At 39.6% G+C, this 18,786-nt stretch overlaps 1 protein-coding gene across 1 annotated transcript in view; it reads left to right on the top strand.

Annotated features, from left to right (window-relative positions):
- Positions 1–18,786, top strand: part of Ppp1cb (protein phosphatase 1 catalytic subunit beta) — a 33,864-nt gene that overhangs the window by 3,939 nt on the left and 11,139 nt on the right. The window contains exon 3 of the mRNA XM_057781518.1: positions 16,026–16,157. Within this exon, the coding sequence (XP_057637501.1) occupies positions 16,026–16,157 (132 nt within the window). The remainder of the gene's footprint in view (positions 1–16,025; positions 16,158–18,786) is intronic.

The following is an 18,786-nucleotide window of genomic DNA, read 5'->3' as shown; positions in this document are numbered from 1 at the left end:
TCAGAAGTAGTCACTGGTTGATAGCTGTTTCAGTTGTTTTCTCTTTTGACAATACTGCTCTCAACTTCTGGGTTCAGGTTTTTGCAGAGACCTAGACTTTCAGTCCCCTTTGGTGTATTGTTGGGAATGGAATTGCCTTGTCAAATGATAACTCTGTTTAGCGTTTTGAAAAACTTGCAGACTGTTTAAAGTTTTTTTACTGGTTAAAATTGCTTAAAATTCAGGCCCAACAATTAAAAAAAGTTGAAGGGCTAGTTGCTTCAGCCACCTCCGCATCAGTCATCGTACTGTATGTGGGCGTGAGGCAGGACCCATTAAAAATCAAAGCAAGCTTGAAAGTAGCTCATTGGAGGTAGACTTCCTTCTCTTGACTATTCTAGATGAGAGTTTAGTCTAGTATGCACAGATAGTGTGTATTTTTTTAAACTAAGTCGTAGATCACCCCACCCCCTTGTTAATTAGTTCCAGCAAATAAAGGAAGCTAGTTTGAGAAAAAGAATCTATACATATTTTTAATTTGCTACTTAAACCTAGCTCAGGAAGTTTTCTATGATGTTTCCAAATTCAAGATAAGAATTGATTGGGACCTAGAAATGTATTTAAGTTTCTATTCGTGAAGAAAACCTTAAATTGCATCTAGCAAAAAAAATTTTGTTAACGCACATACACACATACACACCTTTTAAGTTCTAGGGATTGAACTAAGGACCTTATGCTTGCATGCTAGGCAAATGCCTTACTTCTCCAGCCCTTTTAATTTCTGTTTTAACAAATTGTTGCTAAGAAAGTAGCCATTCTGGCCTTGAGCTTGCCCTGTATCCGAAACAGGCCTTGAATTTTGAATCTTCTGACTTAGTTTCTCAAGTAACTAGAATTACAAATGTATGTCACCATACCCTACATTTATCACTTAACAGACTAGTTCTTATTGGCCACATGGCACACTCATACCAGTAAATAGAAACATCAAGGTATTTTTATATGACTAAACTGCTATTGAGTATTTCTGAAACTGAAATTTCAGAATTAATTTCAGTGTCAGCAGGCAAGAAATGGTTTAGTCAGGGTATGTTTAGACTCTTGAGTCTCCTGGGATTTAGTTTTGGTCAGGTACAAATTATAACTAGCCTCTGGACACCACTTCTGTTGTAACTATAAGTAAATAACCATTTCAGATCTTGTTTTCTCTAGACAAAGTAGGATCCGTAAAGATAGAGAAGTCCTATGCGTGATTTGGTGATAGACATTGGTCATTTGGAAAATGGTTCAGCTGAATTATGTAGTTGATTAAATGTCAACAGATCCAAGAATTCTATTTGTTAACCATGAAAGTCTCATCAGAAGAGACCTTAAGACTGGATGCGCTATGAGAATAGATACAAAGTTTCCAGTATTTAAATTTTTACACTGAAATCTTGAATTTTATCTTTGGCTACAAAAGAACTGTTTTCTTTGACATGGCAGGGTGTTGTTTGTTTTTGAGAGTATCTGTTAATTATGTAAGTCTGGTAGCAGTAGTTTGTCAGTCTCCTGCTTTTCTTTGAGACAATTACTGTGTTGTATTGCGCAGACATGTTTGGATATTTTGCCTTTTCTCATAGATGATTAAAGACGTAATTGCAAGAGCTGGGCTTAATTGATCATTCTTACTGGTTTTATCACAATGTTTTACTGAATTGCATGGCAGTGAACACACAGGATTCTCAGTAGTTGATAGCTCTGACCTGGTGTGTGTGTCAAAGTGCCAACCGTTTTCACTTATTTCATATTGCTTTTGTCCCCTCAAACAGATGTCAAAATAATACAGGAGTTCATGCTTTGAGCTGGGTACTTAATTTATTCCTGAACTATTTCATCCCAACCTGTTTATCAACATTCTTTACTCTTTGTACTACACTGTTTTGCCAATGTACAGGGGCATGGCTTTTACTTACAGTGTATCACATATCTCTTTGAGGATTCATGAAAAACACTGTAAAGTTTTACTTTTGGTTGCTAATAGACCTTTGTGCTCAGAGGGAGCACCTATACAGAATTTAGGAAATCTAGATTAGCTGACCTGCGGCGCGCAACTCTGCCAGCAGAGAAGACGACCACAACAGGATTCTTCTTGGAACGTACTTTATTGGAGCGCAGAAGACTGAAGATAAGATGGAGGCGAAAAGACCCCGAGCCCGACCGCGCGGGGAATATATACAGCGCCTGGTCCGCCTATGATGTGTCATTGCTTGATTGGCTCGGCCCACACTGATGCAATTGCGTGAGCAAGACGTGTGAGCAATTGATAGGTGGATTCAAACCACTCTTGGGCCGGTAGCGAGCGTGCGCAGAAGTTGTTTGCTACTAGGGACACTAGCAAATGGCGGCAACGGGCTTAGTGCCAGACCCTGTGAACATGACAGCTGACAGGTGCGCAAAGCGCCTGGCGCGCAGTGCGCCGTGGCGCGCTACACTGACCTTAGTTAGTGATGGGGTGAAGAGGGGAGGAGTGGCATAAATGGAAGATAAAAATATCAGTAGTTAGTGAAGATTACTGAGATTTCGTGAGATACACATGTAAAGCTGATCGAATTGGTTCTTTTTGTTTTCTTGCTGTCCTCTGTTTTAGAGAAGGGAGTCTTGAGTAACTTAGAAAGTACAGGTGATGGTTAGTAAAAGATAAACGTTAGTGTGCATGGAAGATTCCACGGAGACACATCACAGGTCCTTTTTAGTTAAAAAGACAAACCTGTATTGGAAATTTTTCAAACAAATAAAATTGTAATATGGTAGTGAGTACAATTTGGCGGGTTGTTTTTTGTTTGTTTTTTTGTAATTACTGGGATGGAATTCTTTTGGATAGAATTCAAAATTTTACTTAAGATTCAAGTAAGCGGTTTCAATGTTGGTCATAAAATTTGATTGTAAGTGTTCATCTGTTGATACTGATCTGTAATGAGATTTTGTGAATTTAATCTTGAAAGATGCCCTTTCACACAGATAGGAGCTGCCAAATGCTAACAGTAGTCTAATAAGTATATGATCTTTTTGTTTGTTTGTTTTTGCTTTTTGAGGCAGGGTTTCTCTTACGTAGCTTTGGAGCCTGTCCTGGTACAAGCTCTGTAGAACAGGCTGGTCTCAATGAGAGTGAGATGATTTTTAGTGGTTTTTTGATTTTTGGAGACAGGGTTTCTCTGTGTAACAGCCCTTGACTGTCCTAGAACTCGCTCTGTAGACCAGGCTGTACTTGAACTCACAGAGACCCACCTGCCACTGCCTCTCAAGTGCTGGGATTAAAGGTGTGCTCCACCACCATCTGGCTAAGTATATGATTTTAATTGAGCGTATTCATTTCTTAGAACACATTTATACATTTTGGAGACAGGATTTCTCTGTGTAATAGCTCTGGCTGTCCCATAACTCACTTTGTAGACCAGACTGGCCCTGAACTCAATGGTCCACCTGCCTCTGTCTCCCGAGTGTTGGTATTAAAGGCGTGTGCCACCACTCCCAGCCTTGAGTAGTTTTTCTTTTTTAAAAAAGGTGTTCCCAAAGAAACCTGGGACCCCTTTTTAATTTTATTTTTTTAAAGATTTATTATGTATGCAGTGTTCTGCCTGCAAAATAGGACACCAGATCTCATTACAGATGGGTGTGAGTCATTATGTGGTTGCTGAGAATTGAACTCAGGACCTCCAGAAGAGAGCAGTTAGTACTCTTAACCTCTGAGCCATCTCTCCAGCCCCTTTGAGTGGTTTTTCTTACCCTTGACTGGGTGACACGTGTTACTAACATGATAATTGGTTGGAGGATCAAGTGTTCAAACCAAAGTGACTCCAAAGTTAGCTTGTAGGATAGCCATTGTGGAAATACAGGCAAAAATGTTTTCAAAGAAGCTGAGAAAAAACAATTCAGGGCAGAATCTGCTAAATGATACAACTGATGGTAGTGAAAATACACATAAAACAGGGAGGGGAAAAAAACCTTAGCTGTCTTTAAAGTCTTTTGATACAGATGTTCTACAAAAAAGGTACCTTATCATGTTTTCAAGCCAAGAATATCAATAACCAACTTCATTTGCTTTCATGATCTTATTCAGTTTTAGTTTTGTGATTATATCAGTAATAGATTGTAACTTTGATTTTGTTTAATGATAAAATTTTTCTGAATTAAAATTATTTAAATTTTTAAAATTATGCATATACTTATGTCTGTGTAGCTATGAGCACATGAATGTAGGTACCATGGGAACCAGAGGTATGGGACCCTTAGCACTGCAGCTGCAGCGTGCTGGGTGCTAGGAACCAAGAAGACCTTCTGCAAGACCAAGCAGCACATGGCCATAACTGCTAAGCTCTTCAAACCATGAAAATTATTCTTCTTAATCATTATTGAGTACAGGATAGTGTTAGGGTCTTGATATGTAATCCATGCTCACTTCAACTTCAAGATGCCCCCGTGTCAGACTGCAGAGTGTCTGAATACAGGTGTACATGAGACCTCACTACCCAGCACTTAATGGTACATAATAAGTTCAACTTAAAATTGTAAGAACGCCCCACTACAGTTTGTAAACATAGTGTAAGTCATTTTGATAATAGCACTTTTGTTTCCCATGCTATCAAAAGTTAAAATAAGCAAGATCTTTATCCTCATAAACCTTCAGCAGATTATTTTCCAATTCACTATAGTTCCTTCAGACCTTAAGCGCAAAAGCAATTTCCATATCAAAACCCATTTACTGTGCGACTAAGCAGCTTCCACCTAGCTCTATATTTGGAAATAATCAATATGTAACATAATAACATGTTAAAAGACAAATTACAAAGGAATTGTAAATCTAGGTGGTAGCGCACACCTTTAGTTCCAGTACTTGGGAGACAGAGGCAGGTGGGTCTCTGTGAGTTCGAGGCCATCCTGGTCTACAAAGTAAGTTCTAGGACAGCCAAGGGCTACACAGAAATCCTGTCTCCAAAATTCAACCACTAAAAATCATCTCGCTCTCATTTTTTTTAAATTGTTTATATCATCCCTAGTGTCCTCAGTCAGGCTAATAGTCTTTAAAATTTTTGTCTTAAGATATTGTTACAGATTATTCCAGTCAAACATAATTGACCTACCATTGGTAAAGTGGTTTACCTCACTTAGCTGACAGTTGAACCACTTGAAAATTTCTCCACTTGTTAAATTCTGAGTTTGAGGCCAGCCAGGGCAGCATAATGTGATCCTGACTTAAAAAACAAACCAATCAACGAAATAGACCCCCCCCCCAAAAAAAAAAGAATGCTACCAGAGCTTCGAAGTAATGTCAGTCAAGTAACAGCAATCTGTCACCTAAACTACTAAAGCCCGAACAGAATGGTTTTTTTAGAGCGGCAAAAGAAGAGGATGCTTACCTAGAATTCCAATTATACTAAGGATATCTTTCACCACTAAAAGCAAAAGTAAAGACACATCGGAGCTCAGAAAATTGAGATGGGTCAGTGGTTAAGAGCAGGGCTGCTCTTCAGAGGTTTGATTCCCAGCACCCACATGACAGGTTGCAACCACCTGATTTTTGTCAGAAACCATAGTAAATGTAAAAGAAACAAACATTGAAATTAAGATCATTCCAGCCGTTGGCAAGCAGAAGTATCAACCAAAGTTGAAGATCATTCTGGTCTACTTAGTAAGGTTCAGGGTAGTCAGACATACATACTGAGGCCCTATCTCAATAAATTAAAGGGGGTGGGGACAGGTAGAGAAAACTCAGAAATTTACATATTGAATATAAGGACATTTTAAATTTAGGAACACAGTCAGGGTGGAGGGTGTGACTAAAGAGATGACTTAGCATTTAAAAGCGCTGACTGCTCTTCCAGAGGACCTGGGTTTAATTCCCAGCATCCATGAGGTGGATAATAATCATCTGTAGCTCCAGTCTCAGGGATCCACACCCTCTTTGGCCTCTGTAGGAAGCAGGCACACAGTGGTACGCAGGTATGCATGTAGGGAAAACACCCAAATGCAAACAAAGTTTTAGTTAAATAAAAAAGAAAAACAGAGCCGGGCAGTGGTGGCGCACGCCTTTAATCCCAGCACTTGGGAGGCAGAGGCAGGTGGATCTCTGGGAGTTCAAGGCTAGCCTGGTCTACAAGAGCTAGTTCCAGGACAGGCTCCAAAGCCACAGAGAAACCCTGTCTTGAAAAACCAAAAAAAAAAAAAGAAAAACAGATAAAATACAAAAATGGGAAAACTATGTCATGTACACATTAATCAAATGAGGCCTGGGTTGACAATGCTAGGTGAAGCTGTAAACTTCAGTGTCACTAGAGATAATGAAGGATATTAGTGCTTTCATGATAAATTAAACAAATAAATATTTATGTCAAAAATAAGTCCAACACAAAAATCTAAAGTCACTAGACCTAAAAAGACATACAGAGAAAACCTTATCCCCATAGTGTACTACTATAGCTTTAGTAGCTGGTAGAACAAACAAACAGGAAACACTCAAATAGTTGGAAATTGAGGATGAAAGATATCACACAAATTGGCCTGTGAAGATATCTCAGTAAGCTTTTGAGAAGATCTGAGTAGGAGACACAGAAAGTTTGCATAATAAACTAATTTCGTATTGTGGTGTGGGCCTGTAATCCCAGCACTAGGGATACAGAGAAGGGCTTGGGGAATCACTGGTCAGTTAATTTAACCTACTCGGCAAGTTCCAGGCCAGAGGAAATGGACAGCACATGGAAAATGCCACCCAGAGTTATCCTCTGGCCTTCATACACAAAAGCAAGTTGGTTCAGACAGTGGAATAAGGATTTTATCAAAGTAGAAAGAAACAGCAGAAAATAAGTATCCTCTTGATGAAAAGATTAAAAGTTTATGTGTCTAGAAAGACTTAATATCAGTAAAGATGAAACAATAGTACTAAGGGTACTAGTATAGAACAGAGATGAACACATGTGATTTGTGATTGTGCTAGAGGAAAATAAATGCTTTAGAAGATGATTGGAATAGTTGAGTATTGTCTTTTAAATGTTTGTATCCAAGTCTAGTGACTTGTGCTGTGATCCTGAAAGGGGTAGCATTCCAAACTATTATGTTAAGGGGTGAAAAGACCAGATGCCTGCCATACTTCAGAGAGAAGTAGGACTCTTGTTGAAGGACAGTAAGATATAAGTAACTTTATGCTAATAAATGTAAAGGCTTAGATGAAGTTTAGCTCAGCTGACAGAAAAATAGAAAGTATTATTATTCAAGAAAATGGATTTGTATCAAAACACCTTAAATTTCTAAGTTAGATTGTTTTAGTAGTGATCTAAACTACAAAGACATTAACATCTATTTATAACCTTACAGATACATATAAAAAGGCAGGAGTTGGAAAGGTTGTTCAGCAATTATGAGCACTTGCTGCTCTTGCATATGGTCCATGTTCTGTTCCCAACATCCAGCACAGTGGCTCACAACTACTTGTAACTCCAGTTCCAAGGAACCTAACCATCTTCTGATGTAGGACACCCCTCTCTATGTTGTGAATATGTTTTATTACCATTGGTTAATAAAGAAGCTACTTTGGCCTGTAGCAGGACAGAATATAGGTAGGTGGGAAATTCAGACAGATACAGGGAGAAAGAAGGTGTAGAGTCAGGGAGACACCAGCAGCTGCCAAATGAGTAAGTTGCCAGAGCATCACAGGACACATGGCAGTATGCAGTTAAATGGAATGGGTTAATTTAAGTTATAAGAGCTAGTTAATAGTAAACCTGAGTTGATAAGCCAAACAGTAGTTAACGTTAAGCCTCAGAGTGGTTATTAGGGAACTCGCAGGCAGGAGAGAAACTGCCAATTATACTCTTTTAGTCTCAGTTGAACTTTTACACATGTGGTACATTCTTCATGCAGGGTCATACACACATACATGAATAAAAATAATAACACTTCCCAACTTCATAAAAGCTTGCACAGCACTTTAGCAAAACCTGGCAATAACAAGAAATCAAACAATATATGAATATAATCCCCCAAATCTTGAAAAATATGTGTCATTGTGAAACCCATTAATGTGTGTTAATAATTATGATCTTAAAAACTCAGCAAACTATTTGCAGGTTGAATCTTAACATGTTTAATAAAGATATCATGGGCTTGTTTTAGGAGACCAGTTTACTCTAATACTCAGAGCCTCCATTAAAATAAATCACATTAATATAAAAGGGAAAGTTGGTGGTTATCTCGATTAAACAGTATTTGGTAAAAACAAAAAAAATCCCCTTCCCCCGACAGAAATTCTTAGTAAAGTAAAACAGGCGTTTTCTTCAAGATAAGGTACATAGAGTTATCAATTATTAGTGCTTTCATGATAAGTTCAACGGAAATAAATATTTATGTCTCAAAAAATATGATGGTGAGGTGCTGCTGGGTGCCATTTCCTCCAAACAGGTTAAAAAACGTGATGGGAGAAAGAAAGCATCAATTCTGCTTTTGAAAACTCTAGCCAATTGAGCAAGGAAGGAAGACAAATTAAAGATTATGTCTTAGTCATTGTTCTATTGCTATGAAGAGACATCATGACCAAAGGAACTTTTATTTTCCTTTTAAGACAGGATTTCTCTGTGTAAGACCCCTAGCTCTCCAGGAACTTGCTCTGTAGACCAAGCTGGCCTCAAATTTACAGAGATCCACCAATCTCTGCCTCCCTGAATGCTGGGATTAGAATGTTGTGATTAAAGGCGTATAGTGAGAAGCAAACAGGAATGTTGCTGGAGCAGTAGCTGAGAACTTTACATCCTAATCCACAGGAAGCAGGCAGAGAGAGAATGGGCCTGGTTTGAGCTTTTTGGAACCTCAAATCCCACTCCCAGTGACACACCTAAATTTTTCCAAACAGTTTATCAACTGGAGACTTAAATATGCATATGTTTGGGTTAGTGGGGGTCTGTTCTCATTTGAATCACATTCCACTCCCTGGCTCCCAGAAACTTGTAGTGGTATCAAAAGGCAAACTGCATTTAGCTCAACTTCATAAGACCCCATAGTCTTTTACAGTCTCAGTCAATACAGTCTCTTTTGAGACTCAAGACAATCTCTTAATTGTAACCCACTGTAAAATCAAAAGGTAAATTGCATACTTCCAACATACAATGGCACAGAATATACATTACCATTCCAAAAGGAAGGAGAGGGCATAGTGATGAAATACTGGACCATAGCAAGTCCACAGCCCAGCAGGGCAAGCTCCAAACTCTGCATGCACCTGCATCTGATGTCAAAGCACTCTTCAGGTCTCTGGCTCCTTTCAACTTTATTGGCTGTAATACACTTGTCTCTCTTGGGCTAGTTCCACTCCCTGTTAGCAGCTCTCCTTGGCATGTAGCCCAGCACTCTGATCCCTCCAGTATCTTGGGATATCCTTCACAATCCAGACCTCACCTCCACAGCTTCATGCAGTGACTTCTCTGAGCCTCCATGCAGGAACTTCCTTGCTAAATGCATGACATCAGTGCCCTTCCTTAACCACTGAGGAAGGTTCCATAACTCTTTTCCAGTATGCTTGACTAAAATCAGAACCATGTGGCTGAAGCTGCCAGGTTCTGCTGCCTACTTGGGCCCCCTCCATTACTTGTATTTGCATAAATTCTGACCTGGTGGTTTCTAGGCTAAGAAAATCTTAGGCTTATTATTTTCATAGGTTGCAAGGTTAGCTGATTGGGGCCTTGCCTGAAGTCGCCATTCCCTTTATTCCATTTAAACATCAGACTTTAACATTTTCATCTTGAGCACAAGACTTGGCTCTAATATTACATTTTCTAGCATTCCTTTTCCACTCAAACTGTACATTTCTTGTTCTCTTTGTCCACTTTCCTTTTCATTGTAGATCTACATAAGGGTGACTACTAATAACTGTGACACAGTTCATAGTAGACTGTCTTTGAAGTCTCTTTTGCCAGTGACATGGAAAAGGGCAAAAAGAAACCACATTTCTCCGCCAAATTATCACAAGAATGGCTTTTCCATCAGCTGATATTTTTCTCCTGAAGACAGTTGAGCTACGCCTGTGGTAGCTCACATTGGCCTTCAGCACTACTATCTCCCAAGCTCCTACAAGGGTGGATTGCTCAGCCTCACCTACAACAACATTCACTTGCTTTCTTAATACAAGTCCCCAAAGTCCACTTTTCACCAACAAGCATCTTGAACAGGCTGGCACCGCCTGGTACCAATTTCTGTCTTAGTTATTCTTCTATTGCTGTAAAGAGACACTGACTAAAGGCTACTTTTATAAAAGCATTTAATTGGTGGCTTGTTTACAGTTTCAGAGGGTTAATTCATTATCTTAGTGGGAAGCAGACAGGCATGGCACTAAAGCATAGCTGAGAACTTTACATCTTCACATCCTGATCCACAGGTAGCAAAGAGGGAGGGGGTTGACTGAATGAACAACAGAGCTTGGGCTTTTGGACCCTCAGAGCACATCCCCAGCAACACACCTACTCCAACAAGGACATACCTCTTAGTCCTTTTTAAACAGTCCAGTAGCTGGGGACTAAGCATGCAAATATGTAAGCATTTGGGAACCATTCTTGTTCAAACCACCATGTATTGGAAAAGAAATAAAGCTGTGTTTTTATAACTGATATGACTGACTTTAAAAAATCCAAAAGAAACTGTAAACTTTAATACTACACAAAGTCAGTGTACAAAATATATATTCCTCTCTGTGTGTGTAATCACATACTGGAAAAATAAAACAGACATTTACAGTAGTCCTCCCAAAATCAGTTTGAAAAAATATACAAGACTATGAAGGAAAAATGGACATTGCTGAGGAAGATGACCAGAGCTAGCAAGATGTCTCAGCAACTAAAACACACACACACTCACACACACACTCTGGAATAAGGGTAAATGACAGATAAAAGGAGAGGAAAGGGCATGGGTTGGAGACTTGAAATTAAGACATCAATTCTACCAAACCCCTCAGTTCATTTTTCCATACACCCCATAAGCCCTACAAACTTGATGACCCATAGATACAAGCCAACTTTAAAGCTTTGGAAAACACAGAAGTACCCAGATTACTTTAAGAATTTTAAAGATCAGAGTCAAAATGTTTATATTACAAAAAATGGTGATAGTGTGGTGATGATGTAAGAAAGAGACACAGTAATAAGAGTGTCTTCTTGGTGTTTTCCAAGACAGGGTTTCTCTATAAAACAGTCTTAACTGTCCTGGAACTCGATTTGTAGACCAGGCTGGCCTCGAACTCACTGAGATCCACCTACCTCTGCTTCCCGGGTGCTGGAATTAAAGGTGTGTGCTACCGCTGCCCCAGCTCAGTAAGAGTGGTTTTCTACCAAGCTGCCACTAAATTAGTTGCTATTAATCAGTGCTACTAAATCAGTTGTCTTAGTGCCTGGATGAAAATGAATGCTGGGTTGGAGAGATGACTCAACAGTCAAGAGCTCTTGCTGCTCTAAGTTCGATTCCCAGCACCTATGTGCTAGCTCACAACTGTGACTTCATTTTCGGGGGTTCTGGCACATGTACACAAATACACATGCAGACAAAACACCTAAATTAACCTTGACTTTTACTTCAAGCAGTATAACAACCTAATTCAAGATGAATTATACAATTAAATTAGCTGTAACCAAATATCAAAAAATAATCAACAAATTCTTTAGAAAGGGTAGTGATTTCTTGATAAAATGCACAAAGTATTAAGAAGTGAAAGGCAAGGTTAACTTAATTGAAATTGTTTTAAAATATATATTCATTAAAGAACTTTTCATTGAAACAGCATTAAGAGATGGGAAAAGGCCCAGCATCAAGTTTTAAGGTAAGCAAGTGGTTGCCTCAAAACAAATATCAAAAAAACCCATTAATTATAGGAAAAGGCACTCAACAGGCTTAGTCATCAGGGAAATGCATATTAAGATTTCAGTGAATCCTACTATATTATATCCAGCAAAGTCACTAAAAGTTAAAAATACAGATAATAGCCAAAGTTGACAAAGATACAGAGCAATAGTGATAGTTTTATTATAAAATGATACAATCACTATGTAAAACTGTGCTGGCGTCTCACTCTTAAAACTCAGCTTTTTCTGTGACTTTGATTTACTCGGTGTTCCAGACATGCTCAAGAGAAATGTACTTGAAAGTATTGGTGACATTGATAGTGGCACCAAAGCGGAACTTTGTGGTGGAGTCATTCAGTGAAACACTTCAGATCACTAGACACAGTTAAAGGGGTAGCAGGTCTCACAGAAAGAATTACGAACAAAGGAGTTTACTTCTGTTTTCTAAAATTCAGAAACAGGTCACGTTTCTCCATAGTGAAGGAACGCTGACCTTGGACACTGTTAGGGGCACAAAGGGCTGTTTGGTTATGGAAAGCATTGTATCTTGAGCTGAGAAGTGGCATACTGGGTGTGTGATAGTTGACCTTTCATTGAGTTAGTCATTCTAGCTTAGTTATCTATCTGTACAGAATACCTTAGAGTGTTTTTGTTGGTGGTAACAGCAGATGTTTGCTATGTTGGCGTCTTACTTAGTTTGACTGTATTCATGCTGAAAGTTTTCACCAGGAAATTTTATGTACAAAGTGGAAAGAAGACTGGTTGTTTGGTGACTACTTTTTGAACCGTTCTGTTGCTGTTTGCTTCCTACGGTTGTGTGAAACATGAGTGCTTTAGTCCTAAGTTGTTTAATTCACCTCTTACTGTACAATGAAGATAACTTGGAATTTCTGGGCTACCAGAAGGACTAACTGAAAGATGATGATAGTGTTCTGAGCCTGATAAAGTATGCAAACTCAGCTGTGCCTTCATAACATGGTGTGGACCTTATACCTGGACCCGTTCAAACACTGGCAATATTGTGGGCTAGTCTAGTTGCTCCGTGTAAAGGAAGAACTGATTTCTTGATTATACTGTCACTGCCCCCCACCCAAGATGACCGAGAAATGTGAAGTGCTCTTAGAACTGGAGTACTCTGGGCGTCGTTTTGAAATGAAAAGGATTGGGTTGCTCTGAGGACTACCCTAGTTTTCTAACATTTAACCAGTTAAATTTTGAAGTCTCTTGATAAAGGCTTTTGGAACCGTTAGTTTCTATAATAGCATTCATCCGCTCCTTAGATAGAATTTTGTCTGAAATGCACCTTTATGTGCTACTAGGTGGGGAGAAAACCTGTTAGCCCTAAGACGGTGTTGGTCAGAAGGCAACCAGCAATTATCTCTTGCAGCATGGCTCTGTTTGATAAAATTTTAGTTCTGTAGGTTAACATGACTAAGTTAAAGCATTTTAAAACTTTGTAAATATGTTAGTCAAAGCCACATAATTACTTGGGAACTCAAAATTAAACCTACAGCTGGGGAAATGGCATGCTCAAACATGAAGACCCGAGTTTAGACCCTAGCACCATTGTCAAAAAGCCACCTGTGCTAAACTCCATACTGCGGGGGGGGGGGGGGGGTGCTGCTTACTGGGTAAGTCAGTGGGAAGTCCTAGGAATGAGACAGTGTCAGAGCAGAATGCATAGTGTCCTTTTCTGACCTCTGCATGACTCACAGATGGGCACGCGCACACACACACACCCACACACACACACGTAATTTACTGATAACAGAGAAAGAAGATAGCCGCTTTAAACTGACCTATTAAGATGACCCACACTCATCTTCTGACTTATTATAGTTGCTGTTAAGTTTCAACTAGCCTTTGGAGCTTAGTGTTTTATTGTTAATAAATTGTAGGTAATAAATTATAGACCTCATTGTTATTGGGAATCTCACTAGTGTTCAGGTTGAGGTGAATTTAGGATTTTTTTTACTTCAGACACATGCCATTGTGCCGATTCTGAATTTTTGTAACAACCAAAAATGTTTCCATTGATTTCAATTGCTGTTGTCTTTAACAACTTATACACAATGGACTTTCAAGTATTTGCTGAATTGATGAGTTCTGAACAATCATTTTAACTCTGCATTTACTCATTCAGAGACCTTTAATCTTTCAAGGTGAATGCTTTTCCTCTTAAACCAGAGGTCTCCCAATTTATAACTAATGCCAAACCAAGCATAGTGGCACATGCCTTTAATCTTGGGAGGCAGGTCAATTTCTGTGAGTTCAAGGTCAGCCAGAGCTACACGGTGAGACAGTGACAAAAATAAACAAACGCTAGCAAATAAAACCCTAATCCTAAAACCAGGTGTAGTGGTGGTTGCTTATAATTCCAGCTCTTGGAGGTAGAGCCAGGAGGATCAGGAGTTCAAGGCCATCACCTGCTACATAGTTCAGAGTAGCCCAGACTATGTTGAGATCCTATCTTAAACAGGCAAACAACAAACCAATGCCAAATTAAAATTTGTTGCTGTATTGAAGCTAGTTTTCCAGAATTTTCTTTGAATTTCAAGGGTAGTTTTATGTGTGTGTGTGTGTGCGCGCGCACGCATGCAGTGCACACATACACATATATGCGCATGTGGAGGGGGATATCATTCCTTAGTTACTGTCCACTTTATTTTTTCTTTTATACAGTGTCTCATTGGCCCAAATCCAAAAGTAACAACCAGCTAAACCGCCTTTCTTTTTTTTTTTTTTTTAAGATTTATTTACTTATTATGTAGGCAGTATTCTGTCTTCATGTATGCCTGCAGGTCAGAAGAGGGCACCAGATCTCATTACAAATGGTTGTGAACCATCATGTGGTTGCTGGGACTTAAACTCAGGATCTCTGGAAGAGCTGCCAGTGCTCTTAACCACTGAGCCATCTCTCCAGCAGCCCCTAAACCACCTTTCTTATACAAACCTTAACACAGTTTTTTTTTTTGTTTTTTTTTTTTTCTTGAGACAGGGTTTCTCTGTGGTTTTGGAGCCTGTCCTGGAACTAGCTCTTGTAGACCAGGCTGGTCTCGAACTCACAGAGATCCTCCTGCCTCTGTCTCCCAAGTGCTGGGATTAAAGGCGTGCGCCACCACCGCCCGGCTCCTTAACACAGCTTTACATAAGTACTCCAACCACAGGTGTGAACCACACCCCTGGGTTTTTCTGCGCAGGTTAAGTTGGCTGGCCAAGGAACACCAAGAATCCACCTCCTGTTTCTGCTTCCCCAGTGTGGGGGTTACTTCACCCTGCTTTTTATTTAACGTGGGTTTTGGGAATTGAAATAGATCCTTATGCTTTTAAGGTAGTCTTATTAAGTGGTATATATGCCAAAACACTTGTACATTGTATTCTCTTACCTCTTCCTTGGTATTTTGGTGTTAATATGGTCATAGAATGTATAGTTCCAACTTTTGAATATCTATTTTTTTAAGCCTGTTTCAGTCTGACAAAGGAATTATAGCAGTTGTTAGGGGAGAGAAATGTGTGTTTAGTTTGCAAATGGGAACTCGCAGTGCGGGGTATATAATATGGCATGTTTCAGTGTTTATTCTATTGAGCAACTAGAAGTGCAGGTTGATAAGCCTTGGTACTGCTGCGACTTTAAGGAACTGTGGGAAGCAGAATCACCTCATCTCTCTTTGCCGCTGGTTCTTAGTGATGCTGTGTTTGCTTCCTGTGTACTCAAGACTTTATTTAATGAGAGCAGGACAGACCTTAAGATGCTAGCCTTGAAATCGCTTGAGTATCTTGGACTACTAGCTCATGCTGGCCACCGGAGAAATGCATTTTAAATTATTTGTTTTGCCTGCATGTATGTCTGTGTGAAGATGTCGAATCGTGGAGTTACAGTTTTGTGCAGCCATGTGGGTGCTGGGAATCAAAATTAGGTTCTCTGGATGAGCATCCAGTATTCTTAACCACTGAGCCATCTCTCCAGCCCCAGAGAACTACATTTAACTTGTCCAGATTTGAGGAGTATCATCAGAAGCCAGCAACATTGGAAATTAATGCCATCGTTCTTAAAATAAATTCACCGTTAGCCATATGACCCGGTCCATGTGTGACTTTTTCTGGTCTTCAAAATATGGGTGTAGTTCTTTAGAAAGCATTATTATTTTATGGATAATTCTGGAAAAGTGACCAGTTTCCTCATTGTTTTATCAGTACGAGGATGCCGTCCAGGAAAGATTGTGCAGATGACTGAAGCAGAAGTTCGAGGACTATGTATCAAGTCTCGGGAAATCTTTCTCAGCCAACCTATTCTCTTGGAATTGGAAGCACCACTGAAGATTTGTGGTATGTAGATGGTCAAAGTTAGAAATGAGCTTTTTTTTTAGGCTGACTTCGAACTCACAGAGAGATCTATCTGCCTCTGCCCCTCCCTAGTACTAGGATTAAAGGTTTGTGCCACCATGCCTGGCAGGAAGTGAGGTTTTGTTTTTTTTTTTGTTTGTTTGGTTTTTGTTGTTGTTGTTGTTGTTGTTGTTTGGGTTTTTTTTTTGTTGTTGTTTTTTGAGACAAGGTTTCTCTGTAGCTTTGTAGACCAGAATGGCCTTGAACTCAGAGATCTGCCTGCCTCTGCCTCCTGAGTGCTGGGATTAAAGCGTTTTCTAAAGCACATATTCTCTCGTATTAATATTGAGGGTGATTTAGAGAAAATTTCCAAATTTGAATTGAAACAATTCATAGTTTTTATTAAGGGTTGGAATTTATAAAACCTGTGTTTTTTGTAATGGTTATGTGTTTGTGAAAACCCTTTGTTCTTCATGTTTCTAAGTAATCTACCTTGAAGCCATGTAACTTGATGTTTAGTGTATATTTTTAAATGTTCAGATATTCACTAATGGGATGATACCTTCCCTTTCCCAGACTGTTGCCCCTCCCATTCCAGGGTTCCTCTGAGTTCAGTATTGTCCTGTTAGGAAAAGGTCCTGGTCCTCAGGCACCCAGTTTGGAGGAGGTCTTCATCCCTTTCTACGGGTTGCTTCTGGTCTTTTTTGTTAAGATGGGGTCAGGTAGGGGAAGACATTAGCCACCAGTGCTCAGAGTTCTATGATGTCCCAAGCTGGGGTTCCAGGGTTAAGTAGGGGCTGGGGGGTATCTCCAGCCTTAGCAACCTGAAGACCTCAAGGATCAGACTCTCGGAATAGTGCCAGAGAAGCAGCTTTGGGCAGCGACTCCTAATTGGTGACTGGGTTTGGGGAAAAGTCACCAGGGGACTGCAATGGTAGAGGTAGTCATGTATGTTGAGTCAGGAGGGATAGGTGACCATGTTCTCCTTGGACTGGAACTATTTGTGCAAGCGTTCCCTGGTATCCAGTCCTCAAGGTAGACCAGTTGTCTCAACTTGGGGGGCCTTGCTTTCGGGACTATTGCAAAATCATTATGGTTAGTTTCAGGGTCCCACAGATTTAGTGTATTTCTTAAGTGCTTTGTATTCTCTCCTCTGTGGGATTTTATTAAATCACCTGTGGCGCTTTGTACTGTATCCAGCAGATACATAGTAGCAAAGTAAGTGTTGATAAGTGAGCTTAGACTATTACCCTTACATCAAAAACAGTAGTTGAAACTCCTGGCAATCTTCAGTCTCTTATGATTTATAAATAAGGTAATTTAGTTATTTGTAGATGATCTAAAAATTATTTGAAGTACAGATCCTCCTGGATTTATGGTGTGGTTATATCCCAGTAAACATTAAGTTGAAAATAACATAAGCCTAAAATACATTTAAAACACTAATGCTGAACACTATGGTTTAATACATTACACCGTCAAGCATCAGTTGTATAGTCTCAAGCAGTGTGACTGATGGATACGTATAGCTTGCTGCTGCCACCTAGCATATCCCAAGTGTTGTATCACATTTCACTAGCTTGACAAAAAGATTCAGAATTGAGACTGCAGTCTACTGACCACACAGTGCTATTGCACCACCATAAAGTGAGAATCTTGTAAGTTAAACCATTTTAAGTCAGTGATGTATTTCATACACGTACCCCTGCAAATGTTATTTAATATAGTAATAACTTGAAGGTAATAAAAGTTATTTGTATGATTTTTTTTTGTTTGTTTGTGGGTTTTTTGTGGTTGGAGAGTCAGCCGTGGGTTCTGGGAACCGAACTCTTATTTTTGGTTGTGAGCCTAGCCTTTAACAGCTGAGCCATCTCTCCAGCCCATTTGTATGTATTTTAGTTCCTGATATTTGGTATAACAGTATGACTTAAGTTCAGCTACCAGCTAATGAGAGTAACTGTCCCAATTATTTTATAAGAAATTGCCTGAGATTTTTGTAGTATATAACAATATTAGTTTTTCAGCTCAGTTTCTATAAGATAGGAATTTCGACTCAGCTTTGCTAGTTCTTCAGGTTCTGAGAGTCTCGTGACACTCCAGTCAAAGTGTGCTCTGGGCCTTGGTCATCTGCAGGCTGAGCTTGTGAATGGGTTCGGGTGTGTGTAGGTTTGCTGGACTGCGGGCCCGTATTCCAACTGAATGAGCTGCTGGCCAGAGTCTCCTCCATTCTTTGTAAGAAGCGGCTCCATCAGCAAGCAGGGGAGAAGGTGTGAGTTTGCGAGCATGATAAAAGTTACAGTTTTTGTTTTTGTTTTTCGAGACAGGGTTTCTCTGTGGTTTTGGAGCCTGTCCTGGAACTAGCTCTTGTAGACTAGGCTGGTCTCGAACTCACAAAGATCAGCCTGCCTCTGCCTCCCGAGTGCTGGGATTAAAGGCATGCGCCACCACCGCCCAGCTAAAAGTTACAGTTTTTGTAAGTGAGTCTTAGAAGTGACTGGCCACATTTGGGTGGTGTTGTTTATTAGCAGTAAGTCTGGATAGTGACCTATGCTGTAATGGTAAGGAAGTATACAGAGTTTCTAACTGTCATAAACGCTACGTAAAACTAATCAAATTTTCTAACCCGGTTTGT

The sequence above is a fragment of the Chionomys nivalis genome, chromosome 1 (genome assembly GCF_950005125.1).
Source record: "Chionomys nivalis chromosome 1, mChiNiv1.1, whole genome shotgun sequence".
NCBI classification, from domain to species: Eukaryota; Metazoa; Chordata; class Mammalia; order Rodentia; family Cricetidae; genus Chionomys; species Chionomys nivalis.
This window is presented reverse-complemented; position numbering and strand designations above follow the sequence as displayed.